The sequence below is a fragment of the Sminthopsis crassicaudata genome, chromosome 1 (assembly GCF_048593235.1).
Source record: "Sminthopsis crassicaudata isolate SCR6 chromosome 1, ASM4859323v1, whole genome shotgun sequence".
Taxonomy (NCBI): Eukaryota; Metazoa; Chordata; class Mammalia; order Dasyuromorphia; family Dasyuridae; genus Sminthopsis; species Sminthopsis crassicaudata.
In genome coordinates, this window is record NC_133617.1 from 43938670 (window position 1) to 43952389 (window position 13720).

The 13720-nt window shown below is 33.9% G+C and overlaps 1 protein-coding gene across 1 annotated transcript in view; it reads left to right on the forward strand.

The window, feature by feature from the left end:
- The window catches only part of EP400 (E1A binding protein p400), a 139620-nt gene that overhangs the window by 76586 nt on the left and 49314 nt on the right, over positions 1–13720 (forward strand). Inside the window, 9 exon segments of the mRNA XM_074299919.1 lie at positions 1764–1954; positions 2467–2644; positions 5338–5474; positions 7366–7535; positions 7857–8031; positions 8156–8292; positions 8907–9093; positions 10410–10576; positions 12657–12835. Of these exon segments, the coding sequence (XP_074156020.1) occupies positions 1764–1954; positions 2467–2644; positions 5338–5474; positions 7366–7535; positions 7857–8031; positions 8156–8292; positions 8907–9093; positions 10410–10576; positions 12657–12835 (1521 nt within the window).

Here is a 13720-nt window from a genome sequence, read left to right on the forward strand (position 1 = left end):
AAGGCATCTACTTTGGGTGAAAATATTATGTCTTCTCACATGCCTCTAGTTAGTCATCTGTCTTTGTTAAGAGTCAGCAGGCCTATACCATCAATCTTTTGAAATCCTATTTGGTCTTCTGTGCTAACATGTGATATCATGTAACCTCTAGTTACATGATAGAATCTCTTCAGTGAGATCCATGATGATTCAAAAGAGATGTATCTGAGAGTCCATTAAGAAAAAAACTATATGGATAAAATGTCTTGCACTTATGTCATAAAAATTAACTGGTCATTCTGTTTATGTATCAGTACATCTGTCTTAGATACTGTAAGTTGAGTGAGTTGGATGCATAATTAAATAGGAATAAGAGGATGGATTGGATGGCATATGTAAAAATATACATTGACTTTGGCAGTTAGAATTTTCTTTTCCTTCCTCTTCCTCTTCCACCTCTTCTTCCTCCATTTCCTCTTCCTTTTTTTTTTTTTTTTTTTTTTTTTTTTTGGAGGCAGTTGGGGTTAACTAACTTGCCAGGATCACATAGCAAGTAAGTTTCTGCGGCCATATTTGAACTCAGATCCTCCTGACTTCAGATCCACTGTGCTACCTAGCCACCCTGAAACTGCATTTTAGAACAAGGGCTCTTCTCTTATTGCTATTTTCCCTAAAAAGTGATGCCTATAAGTGAGCTCTATCCTCTAGATATGATCTGGCCAGGATAGAGGACAGAACACTTCCTAATTTCTGTAAGATTTTCTTGGGTCTTAACATCATTCTTTTCATTTATATTGAACTTCAAGTATACGAACACTCTCAGGACTTTTTCAGATATACTGTTTGACATTTGTGAAGTTAACTTTTTGAAACCAAATCCATTTATTACTGTTCAATTTAATCTCAGACTTGTCCTATCATTGTAGTCTGGTTTTTTCCCCTTCTTTTTGGACCTTAACTATGATTCACTTTGATAGCTATTCTTGTTCACTCTGTGTTATCTAAAAATTTGATGAGAATATCACAATATTGATAAAAATGTTAAAAAGACAGAGTAAAGCTCAGATTCCTTCATAGTCCAGTGGAAAATTTTCAAGTTGACATCAAACCATTAATGGCTATTTGAGTCACTGTTTATTTTAATTTCCTGCAAGAATATTATGATTGATGTTTTAACAATAATGTGTGGGGACTATATGGGTGAAGGGAGAGAAAGGACTGGAAGAAAGGGAATCTTATTTGTGTATAAGGGCTTTCAGAGCCCTGTAACCCTGGAATATCTAGCACAAAATAGGTTTTTCAGGGAAAATTAGGGTATATTCTATGTAAGTGGTAAAGTGCTTTGTTCTCTCTGTACACTGTGGAAGAAATATGTTGTTTATTTGAGGGGGTTGCTGAAGCTTTTGGTTACTTTAATTTGGAAAGTTGGGACCTAATTCTAGTGCAGAAGGCCCCTTAGTCATTTTTACACAACTATGCAAAAGTTATATTGTGCACTTCTTCAGTAAGTTGGGGACTAACTGTAAGGAGCTATCCTGGAACCTCTTGATGTAGTCATGTTTGATAAACCTTATTTTTGGGGAGCTCATGATATTACTTTCTATGAGAAGACCTCATCCTAAGTGATTTTTACCAATTACTTATGAATGCCTGAGGCAGGTAATCGTCTTCTTTTCAATCCTTTACTTGCAATACGTTGTTTTGTTATGTCCCTTTGGACATTAGAAGTCCATTTATAAAATTATGACTGGTTGCCGCCTCATGAAATTTGTTGCATTTTCTAGACACAGAAGACTCTACAGGTGACAGAGTTTGTCAGAAGGAATTGGTTCTCATTGACTCACTTCTCATCATTGATCAGTGTAAAGGTGTGGAGAGACCAAATATTATGAAACCAAACACAAGAGACATTACCGAAGTAGCTGCTCTGGCAGAAGCTGTACTGCCCAAAGGCAGTGCTCGGATCACCACCTCGGTAATGCTTATAGTTCTTATAAAAGCTGGGAAGAGAAAATAAGGTTTATGGATAGCATGTGAGGAAAGGGTGGGCCTTTTCCCCCAAAAAATTCTTGCCTTATCAAAAAAAAAAATCTTCTAACAGATAACAAAGTGACTTTTTCTTACTATTTTAAATAGGACATAAAGACTCATAATGTGTTTTTCTTTTTTTAATTTCCTGGGATCTGATAACTTTATATTTGAGAAATTTTATCTTAATCTTTTTTAAAAGATGTTTATCTTTTCTGCAAGGTATCCTTCCTTAATTTTCTTAGTATGCTTTTTTTTTTTTTTGAGATCTCTCATTTTTATATTACCTACAGTTTTCAAAATATTCCTTTTTCCTTTTCCTAAAGTATAATGTCTTACTGCAAAAACAATTCTTTAAAACTAAGCAATCCGTGATAAAAAAAAAGTTTGGTAATATGTGTGGTGTTTCACATGCTTGTGTTTATGCATTCCTTAATAGTTTGTATGTGATTTCTACAGATCAATTTTAATACTCCATCTTTATTGTATGGAGCACTAAGAGAGTATCAGAAGATTGGGCTGGACTGGTTAGCCAAACTCTATAGGAAGAATCTCAATGGCATCTTGGCTGATGATGCTGGGCTTGGCAAGACTGTGCAGGTTATTGCTTTTTTTGCACATCTAGCTTGTAATGAAGGTAAGAGTTTTAATTTTTAATATCTTTTGTTTTATGCACTGTGTGTGTGTGTGTGTGTGTGTGTGTGTGTGTGTGTGTGTGTGTGTGTGTGTATGAATTTCAGTAGTTTCCTATATTAATCAGTTAATATCCCATAGTAAACTCAGAGTTTGGCTAATAATAAGTATATAATGTTACTGTAAAAACTCCTTTTTCTGGGACTTTAGAATCTTCTATCTAGCTCCTTCCCCTGATATCATTGAAATATTCTAGTAAGTCAAGGGGAACGCAGCACTTGGAAGGGCAATAGCATAACGTGTTCCAAATGTATTATAAGTTTTTTAGCCAGCTTTTCTTTCTACTTAACTGTTTTTTCTTTTATGGTTTCTAGCTTACTTTCCAGTTTCTTGTACCCTTGTTTGGGAGGGAGAGTTGGTGATTTTTCTTTCATATTTCCCTAATTGTTCATACTTGAAGAGGAATAGAGTGTGTCTGTGTCTTTGTGTGTATCTGTGTGTGTTAGTGAATTTTGAACATACTCTTGGGCTAGTAATATACAACATTAATAAGCATCATCAGAAACTAAAATATTGTAAAGTCTTATGCTAATTATTATCATCCTAGTAGGAAGAAGAATAAACAAAATTTAATTTTTCTTCTACTTATACTAAAGTTGGAACAAGCAATATTTAATGTTTTACTTTACAGTCTTAATTTATTAAAATGTTTAAAGTACTTCTTGTGCTGTAATTCAAAATCTGAAATTGTAATAAAACTAGGGATAGAGACTGGATTTGTGATTTTAGTTCCCAGATATCAGCACCTTTTTTTTTTTTTTCAACTTAGGCTTAGAGAGTCATCTAACAACTGAGAGGTTAAGACTAATAGTCATGTCACTTTGATGTGTCAGAGATGAGGCTTGAACTCAAAGTATTTCTCCCTTCTAGGCCATTTCTTTGTCCATTATATTATCACATTGGCTCTAATGAAATGTAAATGCTCTTGTGAAATGCAAGTACAATTTTATAATAATCTTTCCTAATCAAAACAAAAAAAATTAGTATTTCTTTTTTTGCTGAGCTGATTGGGCTTAAGTGACTTGCCCAAGGTCACATAGCAAGAAATTTAGTATTTTTGAAATAACAGCAGTATATATTTTTTTCATATTAGGAATAGCTATGTAACATACACATGATAATATTTCTCACATATTTTAAGATCAAGCCCAGGGCAGTATGTACAGTAATAGGAAGACTGAGGTCAAATTTTGCCTCATATATTTAGTAGCTGTGTGGCATTGGTTAAGTCATTTAACTTCTCTGTGCCTCAGTTTACTCATCTGTTAAGATGAGAGGTTGAGTTTGATGACCTTTAAGGTTTCTTTAAGGTCTCAGTCCATGATCTTGGGTTACTGTATACTTTTTTTATACTTGATGTTTTTTGGTGATGATGCTAATCATAAGTATCATTTATTATTGTGCTTTATGTTTTTAAAATGCACTTACAATAGTCCTGGGAAGTAGAAAGTACATGTGTTATCTACAGTTTTCAAATTGAGTAGACCAAAGCTCAGAGAGCTTTATTTACTTTATTTATGCTATAGACCTAGAGGAATTTAGTAGGGCTGAGTCATGGTACATTGCTTTATAACATGTGGCTTCCCAATATAAGAGATGAGGGAAAGTGGGCAGTTATGTGCCCTGTGATCTTTTAGATAGCAGTGTCGTTTAAGCAACTGATTTCATGTTCTCTTGTTTCCAATTATGAGGATGGAGAAACAGAGAAGATTCTTTGGCTTAGGTGGAGAAACTGATTACTTAGAGAAGTAAGGATTCTCCTTTCCTTTGTTTCTCTGAAGGGAAGATAAAATGGCTATGGACTTTAAAATGAAGGAGAGACTCACTTATTCAGCTGAACCAGATGTTAGCACAGTGGGTAATTCATAAGTAATTATTGACTGATACTTACACTAGTATAAACACTTAGCTAAGCAAATAACAAATTAGACTAGGTATGATATTTCTTTAGGTTCCACTGATGCTTGACTTTAAGTTGATAATTTTCATATAGATCTATTTATGGTTTTCAAAGATCTTTCGCCAGACTTGGACTTAGTTCACTCTTCAAACTTCTGATTACTTCATCTTTACAAAGAACTTTGTACTCTGTGCATCTGGGATCCCACCAGGGTGGATATTCCTGCTGTATGTAGATTGAAACTCACCCCTATCTGCCCATTCTTCGTCTATCTTTATAAGAACATAGTTTGGCATCCTTTGATGAACAGTATAAGAACATAGTGTTTTTAGACATGAGTTGCCACTGTTAATTATGGGATAGGTGGGTAATTATTATGGGAGAATGTGGATGAGAGGCATATGGAAAAGTTATATACAGTGTGTGTAGGCAGAGATGGGTCACAATTATCTTTGTTGAACGGAATAGCTGGATCTTGATGTGACCACAGACCTACCATTAATTAGCATCAAATTAGTTATTGATTAGCATCCGATCAGGATCTTGTGATTGTTTTCAAATTGTGACAATGCATAGCTAAGAACACTGTTGTTTATGAGATAAATTTTTTAAATGGTAAATATTAAAGAATAACATTGCTATTTAATGTTAGTATTTATTCATGATCTTAATTACTTAGCATTTTAGTTAAAATGTTTGAAACTCTGACACACCAAGAATCATTTTTATTTCTGCAGGTAATTGGGGCCCCCACCTTGTAGTTGTGAGAAGTTGCAACATACTAAAATGGGAGCTTGAATTGAAACGCTGGTGTCCGGGACTGAAAATCCTTTTATACTTTGGCAGTCATAGAGAACTTAAAGCAAAGAGACAGGTATTATTATTTTTTAATTTTAAAAAGTCATATTCATAAGAAGAGTATAAAATTTAAATAGGTAAGACATGATCAGGAATATATTTTTTAATAGCATATTTTATGCACTATATAAAAGGACATCTTTTAAAGAGGCTATCTTGGAATATATTTGGTTATTCCTCTGGAAGTCTTGAGGCAGTGGCTAGAAGGTCATTTGGATTTTTGGGTATTTTGTTTGGGTTTGAGGTTGGAAGAGATGGTCTCTGAAGTCCCTTCCAATTCTGAGATATTGTAATTCTGTGAAATCATTACTGAATTGTAAGCTCTTTGAGAGTAGAGATTTTGACTTATAAAAATCCAGTATATATACAAATGGCCTGATTTCTAGTATGACCACAAATGGGTGTGGAGAGATGTGATTTCTGTCTGGATAATGAGAAATTCTCTTTTAGTTGTTTTGTTACTTTCTTGACAGGTAGTCATTAGGAATTAGAAATCAAAGACATTTTCTTAGCAATAAAATACTAAAACCTCCAGTACATACAGTGTTCTGTATGTACTACAAAGAATACTAACTCATGTAAATGAAACAGTATCTGAAGATTAAAATGACTTTTGAGAATAGCCTTAGGAATCCAACCATCACTTATAACATTATTTGTGTAAGAATAGCCCTTAGTGTCACATAATCACATAATGAATTTTTGGAGTAGTGCTTCTTTACAATTTGGAGATATTATGTATTTTTCTTGAGTCTGCAATGCCTGACATATAGTAAGTAAATTAATGGAATCTTAAACACTGGTAATGGAGAATTCTGGTGATGAATTTCACTTAACCAGTGCAAAGCAACAGCTAACCATTCTGCAACTTAAAATTGTAGACAGTTGCCTGGAACTTGAAGAGATTAAGTGGCTTGTCCAAAGTCTCACAGATGGGTAATATTTATCAGAAGCAAGATTTAAAGCAATTTTTTCCTTCCTTCAAGGCTGCCACTATGTCCATTACAGAATGATGCAACTGCATTGGGAAATGAACTTTCCCTCCTAAAAAGAAAATTCCTAAATTACTAAAAAGACTTTTGCCATATAATAGCTTAAACTTAAGCCTTAAGTCTTCTCTAAAACTTTTGATATCTCCTATGTTTTTACATCTTGAAATATTAATCCTATAATTTAAGATTGTTTGTTTACATTAGCTTACAATCATAGCAATAGACAGCTCTTCAGAGGCCCTATGTAATCCATGGATTTTTAATCTTTTTGTGCCATGTGCCCCATCGGCAATCATTTTGGCGAAACTTATGAACCCCTTCTCAGAACAACATTTTTAAATAAGTAAAATAAAATATATAAGATTACAAAGGAACTAAAAGTTAATGAAAATAAAGATGTAACATTTTTTCCCATTCAAATTCCCTGAAATCTGTTCATGAATTCTTTGGATATCTGTGGACTCCCAGATTAAGAATCCTCACATCCCAAAACATGAACCTTCTCTACAAAGTATAAATGTTAGTTATCACATTTCATCTCACTTTAATTTCTTTGTAAACCATTTTTTGCTATTGCTCAGGTGGCACTGTTTGATGAGTTTATTTCCAAAATTCAGGGGGAATCAATTGTTTCTAATGTGAAAAAGTCTTCAAATCCTTTTTTTAATGAATCAGTGAAAGTTTCTGGGATGACTACATTAGAAAACAATACTTATATGGAAAATATAAACGGATTGCTATTTTCTATATAGATGTGGGTCAATTGTTAAGGAACTGCATGATTGCAGTTATGATTAATTTAATTCTGTAAAAAGGAATTGTTCTTGGAATTAGGAATATTTGTTCCACTTACCAAAAAAAAAAAAAAAAGGAAATCAGAACAAAATGTTTTAAGATTTATTTTGTATACTACAGGAATGGACTGAACCCAACAGCTTCAACATATGCATAACCTCTTATAAACAGTTCTTTAAAGGCCATCATGCCTTCATGAAAGTGAGGTGGAAGTACTTAGTCATTGATGAGATGCAGCAAGTAAAGAACATGACTGAGAAGCACTGGGAGGCAGTTTTCAATCTACGAAGGTTGGACACATCAATAAAGTATTTTTTCTTCTAAGTAATTCTGGGTTTTATGTAATTAAATGCATGCTAATTTTTAAAAGTTGTCTTTTAAAGAAATTTCAATTCTGTATAATTACCTTTCAGCTCTAATCATAAAGTAACAGGGATAGAAGAAGTCTTACTAGGTCATCTTGTCCATTTTATTTTTTTCAGGCAGACCTTCACTTACATTTCCCATAAAAGATGACTGCTTACTCTTTTCTTAAAATCTTCAGCACAGAAGAAATTGATGTATGGTAGTGTTTCATATTACTTATTATTTATTTCTTGATTTGTTTATAGCCAATTACGCCTGCTTCTGATCGACACACCTTTGCATAATACCTTGATGGAATTATGGACCATGGTACACTTTTTGATTCCTGGAATTTCTAGACCTTATCAGAACTTTCCGGTAAAACCAGCTAATGAAGAGAGCCAAGATTACTACCATAAAGTGGTCATAAGGTTGCACAGAGTATGTCATACTACTTTTTTTTTCCCAGCTAATTTTCAAAAATTATTTTTTCTTCAAAGTAAATATCTATGTATTGTAGTTTCTAATAAGACTTAGAAGGACTTGCATATGATCTTTTTTTCAGGTGACTCAGCCATTTATTTTGAGAAGAACTAAAAGGGATGTTGACAAGCAGCTGACGAAGAAATATGAACATGTGTTAAAGTGTCGCCTTTCTAGTCGGCAGAAGGCCTTATATGAGGATGTTATCTTGCAGCCCAGGTAAGAACACCTACCGCAGAAAGAGATGAGGTGCTACAAATATTAGAATGTGACCTAAAAAGAAATGGCATCAAACATGCAATGACTCACTTATTAAATTTTCTTAGTCAAGCAACTTGCTGTAGTGGGAAGAGTGTTATATTCAGAGGTAGAGGATTGATTTTTGAAGATTTATCTCGTCATTTATTACTGCTGAGTGACTGGAAAATTCACTTTCCCACTTTTGGACTTTAGTTTTTTTCTTCTGTAAAATGGTAGCATGGAGGGGTAGGAGGGCAGGGAGTTGAACCAAAAGAGATCTCTGAGATGACTTTGACCCCTTTTAAGCCTTCTGATTTGGGGATATAATTTTTCCAGAGAAGGCTGCCATAGCTATGTACAGTTGTTCCGTTTACTGACTTTTTTGTTTAACAACAACAACAAAAAAAATTAAGCTCAGATTTTGAAATTGTAACAGAGAAACTTTGGATTTGATAGAAATTAAAATTTGACAATTATGCCTTTAAGCAAGATAATACATAATTATACTTTTGTAAATAGAAGAGTAAATAATTTATTGAACATCCATATATAAATTGAACAACATAGCTATCATTTTTTTCTTAAATGAGCAGAACACAAGAAGCTCTTAAAAGTGGACATTTTGTCAATGTCCTGAATATTTTAATGAAACTTCAGAGGATATGCAATCATCCTGGTCTGATAGATCCCAGGCTTCCTGGCTCCTCTTATGTTTTGGAAACACTTGAATATAGATCTGCTTCTCTGATTTTAAAGGCATTGGAATGTGGTTTTTGGAAGGTGAGTAGTAAATTCACAAATGGAAAACAATAGAAGTAGTATGTGTTTAAGGAGTGGATATCTGGTAGACATGTTAGTTTGTGCCTGGGAATAACTGTATGGGCTAAACCAGCATTAAGAATGGAATTATCTGAAGTTATTTTGTCAGACCACCATACATATATTATCAAATGGTTGTTGTATGCTCAGTCCTGTATTACGCATTTTAAATTTTCCAGATAACATTAACGGAGGCAATACAGTACAATAGGTAGAAAAGAAGGCGGTGGAGAATTCCAAGTGAAAGGAAAAAATGTTTAGTGCTGTTTGCACCTGTAATTTCATTGTAGTTTCACTATGTAAAACCACTTGCCATTATGTGAACAGCTTGGTAAATTTATTTTCCCCTCGTTGGCCATCTCATTTTTTCTTTCCAGCCTTGGGTATTGGTCAGTTTGTTTTAGATGGGGATCACTATTTCTTTCACCTGTTTTTTTGCCCCTTACCACCGATTTACTTTTTAATAAAATAAGCACATAATTTTTCTTTAGGTTCCCTAAGGAACTGCTATTGCTGCAATTAACTTCAGAGAGGTCAATAAGGGATTTAAAATAACCAATCTAAAGAGGAGGGTTAAGGAAATGTTAAAAAGCTTAGGATAACAAGCTCATAACATGTGAATCATATACGGAGTTGAAACTAAGAACATCCTTTTTTTCTTATTGTCTCAGCATTTTTGAGAATCAGCATATGATTGGGAAAGATTACAAGGACTTGCTGCTGTTGCTTGTTTTATGGAGGGGTTAGGAGAAAGCAGGGGGTTTGAGGAGACCGGGCCCTCTGCACTGTGCTTAGTAGGTGGTAGGATGGACTAAGGGGCAAGGAGGTTCTGAAGGGATTTTGAGAACTAGTTAGCATTGTTGAGAAATAGAGATCTCTTGGATGGTTTTCAGAGAGGTATGGCATTGCTGAGAAGAAAAAGATGAGTTTGGTAGCAGAGTTTTAAATACATTGGAATGAGTAGAGTCTAGGGTAGGGGTGAGGACCATCTGGCCTGCAGATTGTAGAAGGCCCCTGAAATCATTTGTCAAGGCAACTCCAAGCAATAATGAGCTGAAGACTTTCATTCCATGAGTTCTATAAGCTGATAATTTTGCATGACTGGTGAATGTTGATCTAAACATCCAAATGGCCCTTGGCAGCAGAAAGGTTTCCCAGTCCTGGTCTAGGAGAGAGAATGCTGGCAGGGTAAAAGGGGCTAGTACTATTTTCCTTGTGTCACTAGGTGCATGAAGTAAATGAGTTTTTTCCCCTTTCTTTTCCTTTTTATAAATTAGGAAGCAGATCTTTCAATATTTGATCTAATTGGATTAGAAAATAAAACCACTCACTATGAGGCACAAGTGTTGTCAAAGAAAAAGATAACTCGAAAACTTATAGAAGAAATCTTCAGTTCATCACCACCACCAGCCAGACCTAATGCAGTGAAACTTAAGCCCAGCAAGTAAGTTGTATATTAAATATAAATTTGTAATAAAAAATGTTTACCAACAGGACTAATGTTCAAATTCTTTCCACCTTTTAAAAGCATATAGGTTTTCCCTGATAAAGGTACTCTTCACTGGTGCAGTGTAAAGAGCCCAGACTTACTCAGGACCCCTATTATTCTAATGTTAATGAACCTCATAACCTTGAGTATGTTATTTAGGATCAATGCTTCAATTGGCTTATTGATAAAGTAAAGAGATTAGAATAAATGATTTTTTAGGTTCTCTGATTTAGCTCCTCTTCTTTGTTGCCTGAACTTTGGGCATTGTATACAGATAAAAAAGACCATAGGCTTTCTTTTTGTCTTCTTTTTTTATATTTAATCTTCTAAGAATTGATGGGTGTTTTTACTGCCATACTTCTGTTTTCTTTGTAGTTATACTCTCTGTAGTAGCTAACTTGGGGAAATAAAAATAAATAGTCTTCTCTCTTCTCTGCCTTTTTTAGTTTAAAGAACTTTTGATTAGATTTGTGACATACCTGGCTAATAAATTCTTATCAGCCTTTGTTAAGCATCCTCCATCCTCAGTACTGAGGACACCAAGCCATTGATGAAAGGGGACATTAAATCTGCTGCATCATAATCTGTAGAGGCAGCTAGGTGATGCAGTGGATAGAGTACCAGGCCTGGAGTCAGGAAAACCTGAGTTCAAACTTGTTCTTAAACACATAGAATTATGTGATCCTGGGCATGTCACTTAATCCTGTTTGCCTCAGTTTCCTCTTCTGTATATTGAGCTGGAAAAGGCAGTGGCAAAGCAATCCAATGTTTTGGCCAAGAAAACCCCAGATAGGATCATAAAGAGCTGGGCATAACTGAAACAACTTCATAGTCTGTTTAACAAAACTCTTTCCTTTCCCCAGTATTGCTCATAACATCATCTTGCAGGTCCTACTATACTTGGTTTTCAATTTACAAAAACTTGCATAGACCTTAGTTCATGATGCCAGGGTAATGAGTGGAGTGTATCTGTGCATTGCTACCAGGATACCTTTTTTTAATGATGATCTGGCAAATCCGTGCCTTGCTATAGACTTGACACACAGGTGGTAAGATCTAAACCTGCTTCCTTCTTCAAAGACAGTTTCTTTGTCTCTGGTCCCATGCATAGCTGTTTCTCCTTCCTTAGTTCCTTCTTTATCTAGATTCCTGTATAACTCTTTATTACTATTAGGAATGATTTTTGCCTTCCAGTGGACAGTCTGAGACTCAGTAAATTGTTGTTAACTTAAAAGTTTTAGCCTTAGCATTAAGCATATTCTGAACTTTAAATTAGTCTTTTAGCACAAAGCATATCCTGAACTTCTTAGTCTTTTAGCATATTAATAACCAGATGACTAAATATTTCATTGTACACCCCCTCTTTTTTGCCTATTTTAAAAAATAAATTTTTGAAGTACAGCAAAATCTTTGTAATGTAAACTTCCATAATATGGTCATTAGAAATCCTTTCTTTGGCCTGTGCTATGCATAACTTTATCTTAAATTGTCTCATAACATCTTTTGGAAGGTTCTATTTTTCTAAGCAAATTATTAGTGACAGGTTGTAGAGAACATTGTAGAGCTCATTTAAGGAAACATTTAATTTCTTTTATTATTTTTGTAAAAATTGATGCTGCTAATTGTAGATCAGTTGCATCACTTCATAAAAGCAGACATGTAAGATCTCTTCTTGGAAACATTTATGTATTTGAAAGTAATAAGAGAATCTTTAAAAATTACCCTGTAATTTAGAGAACACAAATTAATGAAGTTTCATTGAAATCGTATGGATTTATGCTCTTCTGATATCTGAAATTAAGTGATGTTTGAATTGACTGATTAAATTACCAAAAAGTAATAAGCCTTCACAGCAACAAGTTATTTTTTAATATATGATCTTTTTAAGATTAAGAACAAACATGTTTTGAATTTTTGTGAATAAGATCCTTTTGAAACCAAAGAACTTCCTCATTTGTTTGAAAAAAACATGTTTTCTGTTGTTTATGAACTCTAATTTGCTCTTTGCATTTTGTCTTGGTAAATGTGTATGTAGGTTGTTTCAGCCTGTGCAATATGGACAGAAGCCTGAGGGTAGGACAGTAGCTTTCCCAAGTACACAGAGCTCCTCACGGACAGTGTCAGCAGCCACTACTGCCACCGTAGTAACTTCCCAGGGGCAAGTTCGAGGAAGACCACCCATTGCCACGTTCTCAGCCAATCAGGATGCAAAAGGTATTTCTGTAGCAGCTTCATTTCCTTTTTTCTCAGAAGTTCTCAAGGGTCAAATTAAGTGCTGACTTTTTTAAAAAGTGGTTTTTGTAAGAACTGTTTTGTCCTAGTCCTTGTAATTACATGCAGACATATGAAGGAAGCTCTCCACATGGCTGACTACTCTGGAGAAGCCATATATATATATATATATATATATATAGTTGCAAACATTTCTTTTAGCTAAGTGATAGAATTGATTGCTTACCTGGAATTTTCCTTTTAGCAGTAATGATGCTAGAAAATGTAGGAAAAATTGAGCTCATGTAGGCAAGTGAATATGAAATCATATTTATTGTTTTAGCTTTAAAATGACTGAAATTACATGATCTTGATTTTGTAAATTTTGTGTCATATCTTTAATTATAAATGGATTGCGTTTTTTAAAAGGCATAGAATTTAATGTCAAAAAAGGTAAATGTTATAATTTAATGTTTAAGCATAAGATTTTTCAGTATTATTTCTGTCAAACTTTCTTGAGTTGCAAATTATAAAATGAGTCATCTCTTTGATACAAAGATTCTTGGGGGGTAAAAAAAATTAAAGTGAAATTTATGTTTGTATATTACTATTTAGGAAATAGTTTGTATTCAGTATTTAGGTTGACAGCATGATTGAATTGGTCTCAATATTATTTTTCCACTTAACTCTGATAATATACTATTAAAATTGTTAATGAGCTCTTAAGTAAAAATAATTAGTAATAATAAAATACAGTATTTCTCTCATATTCCATAGGCTATAAATGGGCCTGTCCTTGGAAGAGAGAGGAGTTGTCATTTGAGAAAAAAAAATGCAAAATAATTCTTTTTCCTTTTAATTTCTTTAAAATACCGGTTTGAAATATTG